Raw genomic sequence first — 19887 nt, forward strand, 5'->3', positions numbered from 1 at the left:
AAGATATAGTATATATATACAAGGTAATATTACTCACCCATAAAAAAATATGCAATCTTGCCATTTGCAATGATATGGATGGAGCTAGAGAGTATTATACTAAGCAAAGTAAGTCAGTCAGAAAAAGACAAACATCATAGACATTTTATGTTGACCTAAAACATGGAAATGTACTTAGAAGTTCATTTGTTAGTTTTCTGATTTGAGTATAATTCAGCTAATTGAATTTTGCAGTATCTTTTTAAAAGCACACCAATAGTGATCATTTCAATTTCATTAAAGTACTACAATTAACTTGAAGACATTTATTAAACAGTCACAAAACTCTACTAAATTTTTATTGTTTTCCTTCATTTTTATTTCTCTCACCTAAAAGGACAATTTTTAAACAACTTGATTTTAATATGTCTTTCCAAGGCATTCAACTTAATTTTCTTTTTTCTTTTTTACAGTTTTTAAATTTTTTTAATGTTTATTTTTTGAGACAGAGACACACAGAGAGAGACAGACAATGAGTGGGGGTGGGGCAGAGAGAGGGAGACACAGAATCTGAAGCAGGCTCCAGGCTCTGAGCTGTCAGCACAGAACCTGACATGGGGTTGAACTCATAAACTGTGAGTCAGAGCTGAAGTTGGAGACTTAACCAACTGAGCTACCCAGATGTCCCCCCCCCCCTTTTTTTTTTTTTACAAGTTTTTAAATATTTATTTTTGAGAGAGAGAAAGACAGAGCATGGGGGGGTGGCAGAGAGAGAGAGGGAGACACAGAATCCGAAGTCGCCTCCAGGCTCTGAGTTGTCTGCACAGAGCCTGACACAGGGATTGAATCCATAAATCATGAGATCATGACCTGAGCCAAAGTCGGACACTTAATTGACTGAGCCACTCTGGCGCTCCTCAACTTAATTTTCTTAGAAACAATTATTTGGGGGCACCTCAGTGGCTCAGTTGGTTAAGCATCCAACCCTTGATTTCAGCTTAGGTCATGATCTCAGGGTTTATAAGATTGAGTCCTGTGTTGGCTCCACACTGATAGTGTGGTGCCTGCTTTGGATTCTCTCTCTGTCTCCCTCTGCCCCTCTCCTGCTTGCACACTCTCTTTCTCTCTCAAAATAAATGAATAAACTTTAAAAAGGAAACAATTATTTTAAAAAATTAATTATGGTACTTGACATATAAAAAGAATTTAAGTATAACAAACATCAGTGTATCCAACAGCTAGCAAGAAATAATAAAACATTACCAATTCAGTTGATATGTTCTGTGTTACATCTGTTCATGTCTCAAACCTGAGTATAGTGGTTACCTTTACCATGCATTTCATTCACACTTGTATTTTGGTGACGTACATTGTATTATGTAATTAGAAGATATAATTGGCATAAATACATTTGGATATAAACATGACTAATTCTTGATATGTAACAACTAATGAACAGAAGTACACAGACCTCCCCCATGGAGATGTACTGGTTCAGAGTATTCAGTGTGCCCTGGGTGTCCGTATGTTTTACATCAGTAAATCTACTGAATCAGTTCAGTGGAGTCAGGTTAAAAGAGATCCTGCTGTATTAAAATACTTAAAAAAAAAATAATTCAGTCTTTATTTTCTACTAATGTGGCAAGATAAATACCTGGGTCAATATTTTTGCTATAAATAATAAAATTCCTGCATAAAGTATGAAAGAAATAAATTATCAATCCTTTCAATATTTCAATTTTAGTATATGTGCTGCCGAAGCGAGCACTCCTTTCAATATTTCAAGAATTGATAGGCACTGAGTGAAGTCAGGAAACTAGAGAGTTAGGCCAAGCATTGTAGCTAGTTTTCACTAGCTAGCATTAGCCAAACTCTGAACTTTAATTTTGGCTTCCACTGTCTCATAGGATTTAGGAGACTGGAGACAGAGCTTAATTTGGGGAGTTGCATAGGAGGTAACCCCATAAAGCTGGGACCCCAATGGATACCAGGAGTTAGTCAACTTTTGAAAAAATTATTTATTTATTTTGAGAGAGAGAGAGAGAGGGAGAAAGCAGGGAAGGGGCAGAGAGAGGGGAAGAGAAAGAGAATCCCAAGCTGTCAGCACAGAGCCTGATGTGGGAACCAAACTCATTAATTGTGAGATCACGACTTGAGCCAAAATCAAGAGTCAGAGGCTCAACCAACTGAGCCACCCCGGCACCGCTAGTAAACTTTTTTGTGAAGGATCAGATAGTAAATATTTTAGGCTTTGTGGGCTATACAGTCTCTGTGAAAACTTACTCAACTCTGCTATTGTAATTCTAAGGCAGCCATCAACAATGTGTGAGTAGGTGTGGCTATGTTCCAATGAGATTTTTTTTTACTAAAACAGGTGGTCTGCCAGATTTGGCTTGCTGGCCCTCATTTGCCAATCCTTAATATAAGGATGACCTAGAAATAATTCCTTTCTCCCTACCTCTGGGGACTGACCGTAAAATCAAGTGTGTCAGTTGCTTTAGTAAAGGAGGGAAATAGTGGCTAAGAACTTGTAGCCACCAGCTGGCCCTTATCTGAATTCCAAAAAAACCTCAAGCAGTCTTAGGACTTAAGATAGTCTCTGGAAGAAATCCACTTTATTTCAGGCCTCAAAGAACCTCCACAAGTAAAATCCGCCCCCCCCCCCCACCTGAACATCTTACAGTAGGAATAATTAAATCTACAAAGAAAATACATGAGCAAGAACCAGCAGAGATAACAGAAAAGGCCATCATAGATTTCAGATACTGAAATTATGAAGCACAAATTATAAATTAACTATGATTATTCCATTTAAAGATATAAAGGACAAGCTTGAAAATACCAGTATAAGACAGGAAACTATTAAAAAACACCAGATTTTAAAATAGCCAAATATAACTTCTAAATATTAAATAGAGTGAAATAAAAAACTCAGTTAGTGGGTTTAATAATAGAGCAGATACATTTGAAGAGAGAAATGATAAGTCTAAGGCAATTACACAGACAACAGCAAGAAGCAGAAAATATGACAGGTTAAGAATCATACAGGATAGAGGGATAAAGTGTCATGTGCATTTAATTGGAAAAGTGGGGCAGAGGAAATATTTGAAGAGAGTATGATTGTATAGTTTTTTTAGAGAGAATGTGAGTGGGGGAGGGGCAGAGAGAGAGGGAGAGAGAGAATCCCAAATGGTCTTCATGCTGTCAGTGTGGAGTCCAATGCGGGGCTCAAACTCACAAACTGTGAGATCATGACCTGAGCTGGAATCAAGAGTTGGATGCTTAACCTACTGAGCCACTAAGGCACCCCTGATTTTTGAGAACTAATGAAAAACAACCCATACATTCAAGCCAAATACTCTCAAGAAGGATAAATATAAAATCCTACCTAGACACATTTCTTGTGAAATTAGAGAACACTAAAGGCAAAGAAAAGAAAAAATTGTCACTAGACAAATTACCTACAGAAAAGGGAGAGAGTAATTGATACATCAATAGCACAGTGAAACCAGAATACAGTGAAATGTTATCTTTATTTTTTTACGTTTATTTATTTTTGAGAGAGAGAGAATGAGATGGCGGAGGGGATGGGCAGAGAGAAAGGGGACAGAAGATCCAAGGCAGGCTCCATGCTGATAGCAGAGAGCCAGATGTGGGGCTCAAACTCACAACTGTGAGATCAAGACCTGAGCTGAAGTCAGACGCTTAACCAGCTGAGCCATCCAGCGCCCATGAAATGGTATCTTTAATGTGCTGAGAGAGAGTAAATGTCAATCCAGAATCCCTACATAGCACAAATATCTTTCAAGAATAAGGTTAAAATAAAGACGTTTTCAGACAAAGACTGAGATAGTTGCCGTCAGAACCTTGCTAATAAAAACACAAAAATACATACTTAAGACAAAAGAAAAATGATCTCAGGTCTGAGATGCAAAATATGAAGAGCACAGAAAATGGTAAAAATGAGGACAAATCTAAATAAATGTAAATTGCATAAGACTATAATGTCTTATGGGATTAAAAAATTTTACATATAGCATATAAATCTGGGAACGAAAGGTAGTAGTGGTGAATGAAGTAGTGTTCTAAGTTCCTCAGTCATTAGGGAAAGTGGAAAGGTGATGATTATCTTTGGAGTTGGATAAGTTAAGTATGCGTATTGTAACCTTTTATTTATTTAATTTTTTTAATTTAAATTTTTATTTTTTTACATTTATTTCTTTAAAAAAATTTTTTTAATGTGTACTTGTTTTTGAAGGAGAGAGAGACAGAGTGTGAGTGGGGGAGGGGCAGAGAGAGAGGGAGACACAGAATCTGAACCAGGTTCCAGGCTCTGAGCTGTCAGCACAGAGCCCGATGCAGGGCTCGAACTCACAGACAGTGAGATCATGACCTGAGCCGAAGTCAGACACTCAACCAACTGAGCCACCCAGGTGCCCCACATATTGTAACTTATGTGACAACCTTTTTTTTTTTTTTTTTTAATTTTTTTTTTCAACGTTTATTTATTTTTGGGACAGAGAGAGACAGAGCATGAACGGGGGAGGGTCAGAGAGAGGGAGACACCGAATCGGAAACAGGCTCCAGGCCCTGAGCCATCAGCCCAGAGCCTGACGCGGGGCTCGAACTCATGGACCGCGAGATCGTGACCTGGCTGAAGTCGGACGCTTAACCGACTGCGCCACCCAGGCGCCCCTGTGACAACCTTTAAAAGAATAGAAATGGTGTAACTTCTAAATTAGTAAAGGGGAAGAAGTAAAATTACAAAAACATACCGGGTGAATAAAAAAGAAGGTAATGGAAAAAAAAAACATAACAGGGACAACATATAGAACTAAGTGTTTAGTGAGGGTGCTGGACATGAAGCTATTAATAAAGAATCCATTGTGCTTATGTATGTCAAAAACAAGCAAAAGAATTTAAAGCTATTATTTATGTTTTCCTCAAAAACAGGAAGTGCACGTGAATATATCTAACAAAATATCTTTAAGAGCTTTTATACAGGAAAGAATACAGCCTTATTGGATAATATTAAATACCTAACTAGATAGGCCTTGTACAAAAAAGTCTCAGTATTGTAAGGCGTTCATTCTTTTCATATTGATTATGATCATATGTAACTATAGTCAAAACCCTAAAAAAATCAGTTGTTGTTGTAGATACTAAATTTGTTCTAAGATTCACTTAGAAATTCAAAGGTCCAAGAATAGACTTTAAAAAAAAAAAAATCAAACAGGGCAGCGTGAAGAGGACTTTTTTTTTTTTTAATGTTTATTTATTTTTGAGAGAGAGAGACAGAGCATGAACGGAGGAGGGTCAGAGAGAGAGGGAGACACAGAATCCGAAGCAGGCTCCAGGCTCTGAGCGGTCAGCACAGAGCCCAACGCTGGGCTCAAACCCATAAACTGAGAGATCATGACCTGAACTGAAGTTGGACACTCAACCAACTGAGCCACCCAGGCGCCCCAGCAGATTTCCTTTTTTAAAAGAGTATGGGATTGCCTTGCAGACTCAGTCAGAAGAGCATGCGACTCTTAATCTTGAGGCCATGAGTTCAAGCCCCAAGTTGGATGTAGAGATTAGTTAAAAAAAAACAAACAACAAACAAATAAAAAAAAGCATACAAGTTTTTTAAAGTTTTTTTTTAAAATAGAGATGGGATATACAGATTTTATTTAATTTAATGTTTTATATCCATATGGAAAATAACTTCCAGGTATATAATAACTTTTTAAAAGTCCAGTATGGGATAATGAGCATCATATTATATTATCATTGGATTTAATAGGTGAAACAATTTTATGACTGGTCATCAGACTTATAAAGTAATTTACTTTCTTGTGTGGATCAAGAACTTCTCTGTGATCTCAAATCTCATCCCTTATAATAATTAGAAGTAAATACATGCTTATCCTTAGAATCCTGAAACAGATACATAAATTCTCAGAGTTCTAAGCTTCATAAGGTATTTCTAAGAAACCAGAGGGAGCTGACTTGCATTGACTCAGGTCTTAATAAGAAATGAGAATGTGGGCTAAATGGGTTGGTAGGATTTGTTATTATTTTTTAAAATGTGAAAAATGGTAAGTCATAGTGACAAGGCCTCCTTGGCCTTGGAAAGTCTGGAAAGTCTGTTCATCTGCAAACACGTTTAAAGAAGTAAGGCACAGTAATTATGGCATTCTTGATCCAAGTATTGCCTTTTGTTTCCTTTTTAGATTACAGTGTATCTGCAAACTCCAAATTAGTTATTGTCACAGCAGGTGCGCGGCAGCAGGAGGGAGAAAGTCGCCTTGCCCTGGTCCAACGTAATGTGAACATTATGAAATCGATCATTCCTACCATAGTCCATCATAGTCCTGACTGTAAGATGCTTATTGTTTCAAATCCAGGTAAGTCTTTTATCCTCCCTTTAACTGAATCAAGATGATCTTTCCATAGCATTTTTAAAAAGCAACTTAATTGATGTAACATTTATATACAATAAGCTGCGCCCATTCAAAGTATATAATACAATAAGTTTTTTTCTAGCTTTATTGAGATACAATTGACCTCTCATGAAGATAAAAAGCTTCTGCACAGCAAAGGAAACAACCAACAAAACTAAAAGGCAACCAATGGAATGGGAAAAGATATTTGTAAATGACATATCAGACAAAGGGCTAGTATCCAAAATCTATAAAGAGCTCACCAAACTCCACACCTAAAAAACAAATAATCCAGTGAAGAAATGGGCAGAAAACATGAACAGACCCTTCTCTGAAGAAGACATCCAGGTGGCCAACAGGCACATGAAAAGATGCTCAACGTCGCTCCTCATCAGGGAAATACAAATCAAAACCGCACTCAGATATCACCTCACGCCAGTCAGAGTGGCCAAAATGAACAAATCAGGAGACTATAGATGCTGGAGAGGATGTGGAGAAACGGGAAGCCTCTTGCACTGTTGGTGGGAATGCAAATTGGTGCAGCCGCTCTGGAAAGCAGTGTGGAGGTTCCTCAGAAAATTAAAAATAGACCTACCCTATGACCCAGCAATAGCACTGCTAGGAATTTATCCAAGGGATACAGGAGTACTGATGCATAGGGGCACTTGTACCCCAATGTTTATAGCAGTACTCTCAACAATAGCCAAATGATGGAAAGAGCCTAAATGTCCATCAACTGATGAATGGATAAAGAAATTGTGGTTTATATACACAATGGAATACTATGTGGCAATGAGAAAGAATGAAATATGGCCTTTTGTAGCAACGTGGATGGAACTGGAGAGTGTGATGCTGAGTGAAATAAGCCATACAGAGAAAGTCAGATACCATATGGTTTCACTCTTATGTGGATCCTAAGAAACTTAACAGAAACCCATGGGGGAAGGAAAAAAAAAAAAAGAGGTTAGAGTGGGAGAGAGCCAAAACATAAGAGACTGTTAAAAAACTGAGAACAAACTGAGGGTTGATGGGGAGTGGGAGGGAGGGGAGGGTGGGTGATGGATATTGAGGAGGGCACCTGTTGGGATGAGCACTGGGTGTTGTATGGAAACCAATTTGACAATAAATTTCAAAAAAAATAAAAAAAATAAAGCTACTGAAAAAAAAAGAGATACAATTGACCTATAATGTGTAAGTTTAAGGTATATATACTATGATGATTTGATATACTTGTATATTGCAAAATGACTGCCACAGTAGTGTTAAGATCTGCTGTCTTAACGTTTTTGTTTTTTTGTTTTTTTGTTTTTTTGTTTTTGAGAGAGAGAGACAGAGACAGTGATAGCGGGGTAGGGGCAGGTAGAAGGAGAGAGAGAATCCTAAGCAGGCTCCACGCTGTGAGTGCAGAGCCGGATGCAGGGCTCGAACTCATGAACTGTGAGATCATGATCTGAGCTGAAACCAAGAGTCAGATGCTTAACTGACTGAGCCACCCAGACACCCCTACTGTCTTAGCAATTTTTAAGTATATAATACCATATCGTTAACTATAGTCACCATGCTATATAGTAGATCCTCAGAATTTATTCATTTAATAACTGAAAGTTTGTATCCTTTGACTGACATTTCTCCATTTCTCTCCCTCCCCCAGTCCCTGGCAACCACCTCTTTGTTTTTGAGTTTGGCTTTTTTAATTCCACATGTGACATCATACAGTATTTGTCTTTCTCTGTCAGACTTATTTCGCTTAGTATAATGCCCTTAAGATCCATCCATGCTATCACAAATGGCAGGATTTCCTTCTTTCTTGTAGCTGAATATTAAATTGTGTATATATTGTGTATAGATTGTATATATAAATTGTGTGTGTGTGTGTGTGTGTGTGTGTGTGTGTGTGTGTGTGTGTGTATCTCACATCTTTTTTTTCCCTGGTGCTGTGTCTTTTAATCCCATGACTTATTCATTTCATAACTGGAAGACTGTATCTCTTTCTCCTCTTCACCCATTTTGCCCAATCCCCCATATCACTCCCCTTTTGCAAACATCAGTTTATTCTCTGTATTTATAGGTCTGATTCTGCTTTTTGTTTGTTTATTCTTCTTTTTTTTTTTTTTGGATTCCACTTATGAGTGGAATCATATGGTATTTGTCTTTCAGTCTGATTTATTTCACTTAACATAATACCTTCTAGGTCCATCCATGTTTTCTCAAATAGCACAATCTCATTCTTTATAGCTGTATAATATTCCATTATATGCTGTCTTTTCCTTATCCATTTGCCTATTGGTGGACATTTACCTGGCTTCCATATCTTGGCTATTGCTGCAATAACATAGGGGTGCGTTTCTTTTCAAATAAGTGTTTTCACTTTCTTTGGATAAATACCCAATAGCAGAACTGTTGGACCATATGGTGTTTCTGTCTTTAAATTTTTGAAGAAATTGGTCATACCAACTTATATTCCCACCAACAGCACATGGGGCTCTTCTCTCTCCACATTCTTGGCAACACTTGTTGTTCTTGTGTTTTTGAGTTTAGCCATTCGAACAGGTGTGATATGATATCTCATTGTGCTTTTGATTTGCAGTTCCCTGGTGATAAGTGATGATGAGCATCTTTTCATGTATCTGTTAGCCATCTGAATATCTTCTTTGGAAAAATATCTGCTCATGTCTTCTGCCCATTTTCTAATTGGATAATTCATTTTTTGGGTGTTGAGTTTTATATATTTTGGATACAAACCCTTTATCAGATACATCATTTGCAAATATCTCCACCCATTCAGAGGCTGCCTTTTAGTTTTGTTGATTGTTTTCTTCACTATGCAGAAGCTTTGTATTTTGATGTAGTCTCAATAGTTTATTTTTGATTTGGTTTCCCTTACCTTAGGAGACATATCTAGAAAGAAGTTGCTATAGCTGATGTCAAAGAGGTCACTGCCTGTGCTCTCTTCTTGAATTTTAATGGTTTCCAGCCTCATATTTAGGACTTAAATCCATTTTGAGTTTATTTATGTGTATGGTGTAAGAAAGTGGTCCAGTATCATTCTTGTGCATGTAGCTGTCTAGTTTTCCCAGCACCATTTCTTGAAGAGACAGTCTTTTTCCCATTGGATATTCTTTCTAGCTTTGTCAAAGATGAATTGACCGTATAGTTTTGGGTATATTTCTGGGTTTTCTATTCTGTTCCATTGATCTATGTATCTATTTTTGTGCCAGTACCATACCATTTTGATCACTACAGCTTTGTAATATAACTTGAAGTCCAGAATTATGATGTCTCCAGCTTTGCTTTTCCTTTTCAGGGTTGCTTTGGCTATTCAGGATCTTTTGTGGTTCCATACAAATTTTACTATTGTTTGTTCTAACTCTGTGAAAAATGATCTTGGTATTTTGATAGGGATTGCATTAAATGTGTAGATTGCTTTGGGGAGTATAGACATTTTAACAATATTTTTTCTTCCAATCTATGAGCAATGAATATCTTTCCACTTCTTTGTATCATATTCAGTTTCTTCCATGAGTGTTTTGAGTAGAGGCCTTTCATCTCTTTGGTTAGGTCTATTCCTAGGTATCTTATTGTTTTTGATGCAAGTGTAAAGTGCAAGGACTGATTCCTTAGTTTATCTTTCTGCTGCTTCATTATTGGTATATAGAAATGTAGCAGATTTCTGTATGTTGATTTTGTATCTTGTAACTTTACTGGATTCATTTATCTGTTCTAGCAGTTTTTTGTTTTGTTGTTGTTGTTGTTGGTGGTGGTGGTGGTGGTGGTGTATGTGTGTGTGTGTGTGTGTGTGTTCTTTGGGGTTTTCCATGTATAGTATCATGTTATGTGCAAATAGTGAAAGTTTCTCTTTTTCCTTGCTGATTTGGATGCCTTTTATTTCCTTTTGTTGTCTCATTACTGTGGCTAGGACTTGCAGTACCATGTTGAATAAAAGTGGTGAGTGGACATCCTTGTCTTGTTCCTAACCATAGAGGAAAAGCTCCCAGTTTTTCCCCTTTAAGGATTATATTAGCTGTGTGTTTTTCTTATATGGCCTTTATTATGTTGAGATATGTTCCCTCTAAGCCTACTTGGTTGAGGGGTTTTATCATGAATGGGTGTTGTACTTTGTCAAATGCTTTTTCTGAATCTGTTGAAGTGATCATATGGTTCTTATCCTTTCTTTTATTAATGTGATGTATCATTTTGATTAATTTGCAAATATTGAACCACCCTTGCAACCCAGGAATAAATCTCACTTGATCGTGGTGAATTATGTTTTTAATGTATTGTTGGATTCGGTTTGCTAGTATTTTATTGAGAACTTTTGCATCTATGTTCATCAGGGATATTGGCCTATAGCTCTCTTTTTAAGTGATGTTTTTATCTGGTTTTGGTATTAGGGTAATACTGGCCTCACAGGATGAATTTGGATGTTTTCCTTCCTTTTCTATTTTTTGGAATAGTTTGAGAAGAATGGATATTAACTTTTCTCTAAATGTTGGTAGAATTTGCCTGTGAAGCCATCTGGTCACAGACTTTTGTTTGTTGGGGGGGTTTTGTAGCTTAAGCTGAAGTTTGCAGTCTCTTTCTGACCCACAGATCCAGACCAGCTTTCTGCCTGTGCTCACTAGCTGTTTGACAATGCTCACTCTTGTCAGTGAGAGTGCATACAGGGAGCCAGCCACAGTGTGGGGGCCTGTGGGGTGAGTGTGTGGAATGCTAGGGTTGCCTGTGGGTTAAATAGGGGAGTCCACTAGCAAGGCATCCCCAAGTGGCCCGGGGGCAGTCTTCCTGATAGAGTCTACAACACATTTAGTGGGATCTACGTCCTATAATGCCCCTATGAGAGTCCTGTCTGCCACTTTTAGCTTTTTCTCATTCCTCAGTCGTACAGCTCATGACTCAATACTCTGGATGGGGTGGGAGAGAGATGGGCTTCTTTGGCAGCAATCTGCCTAGCTAGTGAAGGTAGATGCTTACTCACACACTCTGACTTTCATCTGTGGGAGAAATCATGGACTAAGATCTCTTTTAGCAGTGAGCTCTTCTACCTCAGGGGAGGAGTGAGGCAAGTAAAGTCAAACTGTTTCTCTTACCCTCTCCAATACATCCAAACTCATATTATTTTGCCCCAGTGGTGTGCCGGGACTTCTCAGCTAGAACCCTGAACTTCCACAAAGGCTCTCCTGTAGGTGGGTGGATTGTCTAAGACATTGTTTTCCAGGAGCTCCTGAACTTGAGCAGAGTGGGGCTAGAGCTGGCTCATGGGCCATTGCAGGGTCCACAGCTGGGACTGAGGCCCCTTTGCCTATTACATGCCTGACAGGCACGTCTCCTTCTGGGTTCTTTGGTGCATGATGCTGGATCACACAGCTCCAACAAAGGCATTTTGTCCATATGTGGATGCCAGATTGTCATTTTGAGGGTTGGGTGGTGAGTGAGGTATGTCTTATTTGGCTGTATTGCTGACATCATTCCACAGTGAATATTGATAGATGTAATCACTCATGAAACCACCACCATAATCAAGGTAAGTACATTTCTATTACCTCCAAAGCTTTTCTCGTGCCCCTTTGCAGTCTATCCTTTATTCCACCTCTGGCCCCGTTTTCTGGAATCTCATATAATGGAATCATACCAAATGTAGCCTTTTTTTGGTCTGTTTTCTCTCACCCAGCATGATTATTTTGGGATTCATCCATGTAGCTTGGTATTGGTGTTCTGTTCTTTTTTTTTTTTCTCTTTTTTTTTACTGCTGGAAAGTGGTTATTTTTTTTTTAATAATTTTAAATCCTTTTTTGTTTATCCATTCCTATCCATTTATCCATTGGTAGATATTTAGGTTATTTCCAGTTTTTAGGTATTATGAATAAAGCTGCTGGAAACACTTGTAAACAAGAATTTTCATGGGTATATATCATCATTTCTCTGGGTAAATACATGGGAGTAAAATAAATGGTTTATATGGTAGGTATATGCTTAACTCTGTTGAAGCTGCCAAACGGTTTTCCAAAGTGGTTATCCCAGTTTACATTCCCGTAAGCACTCTAAGAGTGTTCTACGTGCTCCACATCCTTGCTGACATTTTGTATTGTCAGTCTCCTCAATTATAGTCATTCCAATAGCATTATGGTTTTTGTAAGTTTATTTACTTATTTCTGAGAGAGAGAGAGAGAGAGAGCGCTTGCACAAATGGGGAAGGGGCAAAGAGAGAGGGGGAGAGAGAATTCCAAGCAAGTTCTGTGCTGTCAGCACAGAGCCCGACGCAGGGCTGAATCTCATGAACCGTGAGATCATGACCTGAGCCACAATCAAGAGTGGGGCTTAACTGACTGAGCCACCCAGGCACTCCAGAGAGTTTTTTTTTTTAATCGTGAATGGGTGTTGAATTTTGTCAAATGCTTTTTTTCTGCATCAGTTGACCCTTTTATCACTGTGTAATATCTTTCTTTGTCTCTAGTAATAATTTTTGAGGTAAAGTATTTTTTATCATGGCAAAATACATATAACATAAATGTTACCATTTTAACCATTTTAAAGTGTGTAATTCAGTGGCGTTAAGTAAATTTTATTTTGTGCAACCACTACCACTGTCTAATGCTCAAGCTTCTTTACCACCCTAAATGGAAACTTTGTGCCCTTAAATAGTCACTTCTCATTCCTTCCTCTCTCCATTCCTGGCAACCACTAATTTGCTTTCTGTATCTATAGTTTTGCCTCTTTTGGATATTTAATATAAATGGGATCATCCAGTGTGTCCTTTTGTAAAAGTATTGCTTCTTTAATTTAATAATGTTTTCAAGGTTCATCCATATTGTGGTATGCATCAATACTTTTTATGACTGAAAATATTCCACTGTGTAATATATCACATTCCATTTATCCATTTATCAGCTGATGGACATTTGAATTGTTTTTACCTTTTGGCTATTGTGAATAGTGATGTTAGGAATATTCATGTACAATTTTTGTTTGAACACCTGCATATATCTCTAGGAGTAGAAACACTGGGTCATATGGGGGTGCCTGGGTAGCTTAGTTGGTTGAGCTTCTGCCCCTTGATTTTGGCTGGGGTCATGATCTCACAGTTGTGGGACTGAGCCCCCCATTGGCTCCCGTGCTGGTCATGGAGCCTGCTTAAGATTTTCTGTCTCCTTCTCCCTCTTGCGTACATGTGTGCTCTCTCTTTCTCTCTCTCTCTCTCTCTCTCTCTCTCTCTCTCTCTCTCTGAAAAGAAGAAAGAAAGAAAGAAAGAAATCAATCAATCAATCCTGGGTCTTATGATAATTCTATGATTAATTAGTAACTGCCAAGCTTTTTTCTTGGTAGCTGTACTATTTTACATTCCCATCAGCAGTGTGTAAATGTTCCCATTGTCCATATCCCCACCAGCACTTGTTATTTTCTTTTTTTACTGCTTATTTATTTTTGAGAGAGAGAGGATGAGCAGGGGAGAGGCAGAGAAAGAGGGGGACAGAGGATCTGAAGCTGGCTCTGTGCTGACGGCAGTGAGCTGGATCTCATAAACCATGAGATCATGACCTGAACTGAAGTTGGACGCTCAATCAACTGAGCTACCCAGGCACCCCAGTACTTGTTATTTTCTACATTTTTTATTTTAGCTATTTGAGTGGATGTGAAGTGGTATCTCATTGTGGTTTTGATTTGCATTTCCCTAGTGCCTAATGATGTTGAGCATCTTTCCTTTTTTTTTTTTTTTTTTTTTTGTATTTATTTTTGAGAGATCACAGCAGGGGGAGGGGTAGAGAGAAGGGGACAGAGGATCTGCAGCAGGGTCTGTGCTGACAGGCTGACAGCAGTGAGCCCGATGCAGGGCTCAAACCCATGAACCGCAAGATCATGACCTGAGCTGAAGTTGGACGCTCAACTGACTGAGCCATCCAGGTGCCCCTTGAGCATGTTTTCAATGCTTGTTGGCCATTTGTATATTTTCTTGGAGAAACATCTATTCAAGTTCTTTCCTCATTTTTAAATTGGGTTGTTTGCCTTTTGGTTGAGGAGTAATACAAGTTCTTTATATATCTGGCTATAGGACTTTTATCAGATCTGTGATTTAAATGTATTCTTCCATTCCATGGATTGTCTTTTTGCTTTCTTGATAGTGTACTTTGTACATAAAAATATTTAATTTTGGTGCAGGCCAATCTATCTTTTTCTCTTTTTGTTACTTATGCTTTTGGTGTCATACCTAAGAAATCATTGGGGCGCCTGGGTGGCGCAGTCGGTTAAGCGTCCGACTTCAGCCAGGTCACGATCTCCCGGTCCGCGGGTTCGAGCCCCGCGTCAGGCTCTGGGCTGATGGCTCAGAGCCTGGAGCCTGTTTCCGATTCTGTGTCTCCCTCTCTCTCTGCCCCTCTCCCGTTCATGCTCTGTCTCTCTCTGTCCCAAAAATAAATAAACGTTGAAAAAAAAAAATTTAAAAAAAAAAAAAAAAAAAAAAGAAATCATTGCCAAATTCAAGGTCATGAAGATTTACCCCTATATTTCTAGCTCTTATATTTAGATCTTTGAGCCCTCTGGAACTAACTTTGTACATGATGTGAGGTAAGAGTCAAATTTCATTCTTTTGCATGTGGATATCCTCTTGTCTCAACTGCATTTTTTAAAAATATTCTTCTTTCCCCATTGAATGGTTTTAGCACCTTTGTCTAAAACTCATTGACCATATATGAGTGGGTTTTCTGGACTGTCACTTGTGTTCCATTGATTGATATGTCTCTTCTTATGCCAATATCATAGTGTTTTGATTACTGTAGCTCTGTAGTTAAGTTTTGAAGTCAGAATGTGAGTTCCTCAGCTGTGTTATTCTTTTTCATAATTGTTTTCACTATTTGGGGCCCTATGTAATTTGGTATGCATTTTAGGATTTTTGTTTTCATTTCCACAAAAAAGATCATTGGAATTTTGATAGGGCTGAGCTGTCAGTGTAGAGCCCAATGCGGGGCTTGAATTCATGAGCTGTGAGATCATGACCTGAGCCGAAGTCAGATGATTAACCAACTGAGCCACCCAGGTACCCCTAGAAATACAAGTGATTTTTGAGTGTTGTCTTGTATCCTGCAACTTTATTGAATTCATTTATCAGCTCTAATAGTTTGTGAGTGTGTGTGTCTGTGGATTCTTTAGGATTTTCTATATATAAGATCATGTCATCTACAAATAGAAATAGTTTTACTTCTTCCTTTCCAATTTGGTTTTTATTTCTTTTTCTTGCCTAATTGCAAGTGGTTCACTTTAGATTTAATGACACAGTAAGTTGAAAGTAAAAGGATGGAAAAAATATTTCATATACACAGGAACCAAAAGAGAGCTGGAGTGGCTATACTGATACCAGAGAAATTAGACTTTCACACAAAAATTGTTACTAGAGACAAAGAAGGATATTATATAATGATTAGAGCGGTAATAAATGCAGAAAAATATATCACAAAATTCAACACCCAATCATGATTTAAAAAAAGAATCAGTAAAGTATGAGTAGGAGGAAATTTCTTCAACTTGAGAAACCTACAGCTAGCATCATACTCAATAGTGAAAGAGTGAAATATTTCTAAGATTAAGAATAAGACAAGATGCCTGGTTTCACTACTTGTATTCAACATTGTGCTGGAAGTTCTAGCCATAATAATTAACGAAGATTTACCAGACAAATACTTCATTTTTGTTTAAGTTTATTTATTCTGAGAGAGAGAGAGAGAGAGAGAGAGAGAGCGAGCAGGGGAGGGGCAGAGAGAGAAAGGGAGAGAGAGAATCCCAAGCAGGCTCTGCACTGTTAGCACAGAGCCCAATGCAGGGCTCCATCCAACAAACCATGAGATCATGACCTGAGCCGAAACCAAGAGTTGGACACATAACTGACTGAGCCATCCAGGCATCCCAGTGGACAAATACTTTAAACCAACCATTTTAAATATATTTACAGCTAAAGCAAGCCATGTCTAAAGAACTAAAGGACATATGAGGCTGAAGTCTTACCAAATAAGAAATATTAATAAATAGAAATTATAAAAAGGAAATAAAATAGAAATTCTGAAGTTGAAAAGTTAACTGAATGTAAATTCACTAGATGGCCCAACAATAGATGGAGAAGGCAGAAGAAAGAACAAGTGGGCTTGAAGATAGGTTAGTTGTTTAAAGTCTGGGGTACTTTAGGAACAGTTTCTGTTGATTGCTTCTTTTCCTTTGTATTGTCTATACTTATTTGTTTCATTTGATGCCTCATAATTTTTGTTGAAAACTAGACATTGGTTTAGTTGAAACCATCAATTGAAAACAAACTGATGGCTACCAGACAGGAGGCGGGTTGGGGGAATCAGTTAAATATGTGATGGGGATTAAGGAGGGCACTTGTGATGAGCACCAGGTGATGTAGGCAGTTATTGAATCTTTATATTGTACATCTGAAACTAATATAACACTGTATGCTAACTGGAATTAAAATAAAAACTTAAAAAGGCAAAAAATTATTTTTTTTAACATTTATTTATTTTTGAGAGAGCAAGATAGAGTGTGAGTGGGGGAGGGGCAGAGAAAGAGGGGGACACAGAATCTGAAGCAGGCTCCAAGCTCTGAGCTGTCAGCACAGAGCCCGACATGGGGTTTGAACTCATGGGCCACGAGATCATGACCTGAGCCAAAGTTGGATGCTTAACCGACTGAGCCGCCCAGGTGCCCCAATCCAAAAGCCAAAAAAATTATAATAATATAATATAATATATTATATATATAATAATCTCATAATATATAATAATATATATTATATATTATAATATAATAATTATAAACTGCAAATCAAATTCTCCCCTTGCAGAGTTTGTTTTTGTTGATGCTTGTTGTAGTAGTTTGTTTCATGACTTTTATGAATTAATTTTGTAAGGTCTATATTCCTTGTTGTACATGGCCACAGTAGTCGTAGGCCACATACATTCATTTGGTGGTCAGCTGATGTTCGAGCAGAACTTTCCTTAAAGTTCTTGTCGTGAACATGCTATGAAGGCACACATGGGTTGTGTCTTTCCACAATGTCAGCTTTATTCAGTCATAAAGCAGGGTTAATGTAATTATAAAGCAGGTTCAGGATTCCAGACTTGATGACATTCACATGTTTAACTTGGCTTCTTGTATGTCACACAAAGCAAAGCACAAGTCACACAACAGACAAGATAGAATAGGGGTAGGAGGCTAACAAACCAAATGGGAAGTCAGTCTGTGGGTGCACAGTTGAGATAAGGCCTTGGTCCAGTCCAGGTCAGCTGTTGGAGTTTAATGTTTATTATGTTCAAGCAGCAAAGGATGTCTGTTCTGTTCAAAGATCAATCAGGCACAACCTTTGGTGGCAGCACCCTTTTTGTTTTTGTTTTTGTTTTTTTTTTAATTTTTTTTTTTTTAACGTTTATTTATTTTTGAGACAGAGAGAGACAGAGCATGAACGGGGGAGGGACAGAGAGAGAGGGAGACACAGAATCGCAAGCAGGCTCCAGGCTCCGAGCCATCAGCCCAGAGCCCGATGCGGGGCTTGAACTCACGGACTGCGAGATCGTGACCTGAGCTGAAGTCCGACGCTCAACCGACTGAGCCACCCAGGCGCCCCATGGCAGCACCCTTTTTGAAGTGATCAGACATAGAGGGGTCAGTGTCTAAGGAGTCTGACAGTTTGCTGCAAAAATCCTCACCTTTTAAAATGATTTAATCACTCTTGGGCCTTTGCATATCTCCTGTTTCTGCTGGTTATCAGTTCTGAGTGCGTCATCAGCTGGTGCTGGTCTCTGTGATATCTGGTCTTAGCTGCACTGCCCATCACTGCTTGACATGAGTGATTCTATCTTGCTCTCTGCAGTTTTAAAACCAAAAAATATCTGCCAGTCCTTGCTGGAGGGCTCTGTGTGCATGCCAGGGCATGCCCTCAACACTAAGCCTGGCAGTTTACAACTGTGGCTTAACCTTCACTTCCTGTTTGCACAAAGCCTCAAAGACAGATGGGGCTAAAGCTTAGGATCTTCTCACATTTTTTCTGAGTATGTTCACATCTGCATATGACCCTGGTCATGCATGTGGCCTTATTCTGGGTAGGAGATGCTGATAGATTAGATGAGGCTGGTGAAGGAAAGGAGAAATTTAAGTGTAGTTAAGGAGGTAAAATTAATTGACTGATTATTAAACAGACAGGTACATGCTTTATCTCAAAAGAGAGATTTTTTTTTTTAATTATGATTGTGAGTAATTTAGCCTTTTAAAAACCCGTATGGGAGATAATCCTTCCTAATTTCTTTGTTGACTTGCTTTACTTTGAACTCTGTAATGAATCTGTATTTGATTTTATGACCATTTACTTATTCAAAAAAGCAAATTGTAGAACGAAGTTACTATTATTTTTTTTCTAACAAATTGTTCCTTCTAGTGGATATTTTGACATATGTGGTCTGGAAGCTAAGTGGCTTACCTGCAACTCGTGTAATTGGAAGTGGTTGTAATCTAGACTCTGCCCGTTTCCGTTACCTAATTGGGGAGAAGTTGGGTGTTCATCCCACAAGCTGCCATGGTTGGATTATTGGAGAACATGGTGATTCTAGTGGTAAGTATAAACCTATTACCATTATGTAATTACACTTCTTATCTACAATAATACGTATTTTCTTTAAAGTCTATTTTTTTTTCTGATATTAATCTAGCTACACAACTTTCAGTTGCTTGGTATTTCCCTGGTGTATTTTTCTATGCCTCTACTTTGTCTTCTGTTCATGGATTTAGCTACCTCTCATAAAACAATGCATGTAACATATAGCTGTTTTAAAAGTCTATGAGTGTTTCTCTTCTCTGGAGATCTTTTTTTTTTTTTTTCTTGAAGTATATCCTGTCAGTTTTGTTTATGCAGAAGTGTTTTAGTTTCACCCCATTCTTGAATGACAGTTTAACTGATACGAGATTCTAGGTTGACGGTTATTCCCTGTCAGCTCTTTGTTACTATTGAGTAGTATTAATTTGTTGCTCTTTTCTCTCTAGTTGCTTATGATATTTTATATTTCCTTATCAATCCTTTTCTTTGTGGATTCTGTATTTGCATCTTGCTTTAAAATACCTTCTAGGGGCGCCTGGGTGGCGCAGTCGGTTAAGCGTCCGACTTCAGCCAGGTCACGATCTCGCGGTCCGTGAGTTCGAGCCCCGCGTCAGCCTGTTTCCGATTCTGTGTCTCCCTCTCTCTCTGCCCCTCCCCCGTTCATGCTCTGTCTCTCTCTGTCCCAAAAATAAATAAACGTTGAAAAAATTAAAAAAAAAAAAAATAAATAAAATAAAATAAAATACCTTCTATACCACACAAATATAAAATAATTCTACTACATATCTTTCTAACACTTTAACAAATATAAATTTTTTAAATATAAAAATATAAATTTTTTAAAATTAAAAATATATTTTTATAATTTTGTTTGTTATATTTCTTTATTTTGTCCATTTAAACTTATTTTTATAT

The 19887-nt window shown here is 38.0% G+C and overlaps 1 protein-coding gene across 2 annotated transcripts in view; it reads left to right on the plus strand.

Moving 5' to 3' along the window:
* The window catches only part of LOC125176309 (L-lactate dehydrogenase C chain), a 41295-nt gene that overhangs the window by 10591 nt on the left and 10817 nt on the right, over positions 1-19887 (plus strand). For both annotated transcript variants that reach the window (XM_047877547.1, XM_047877548.1), the window contains exons 4-5: positions 6198-6371; positions 18817-18990. In XM_047877547.1, coding sequence (XP_047733503.1) covers positions 6198-6371; positions 18817-18990 — 348 coding nt within the window. The remainder of the gene's footprint in view (positions 1-6197; positions 6372-18816; positions 18991-19887) is intronic.

Source organism: Prionailurus viverrinus, chromosome D1 (assembly GCF_022837055.1).
Source record: "Prionailurus viverrinus isolate Anna chromosome D1, UM_Priviv_1.0, whole genome shotgun sequence".
In the NCBI taxonomy this organism is placed as follows: domain Eukaryota; kingdom Metazoa; phylum Chordata; class Mammalia; order Carnivora; family Felidae; genus Prionailurus; species Prionailurus viverrinus.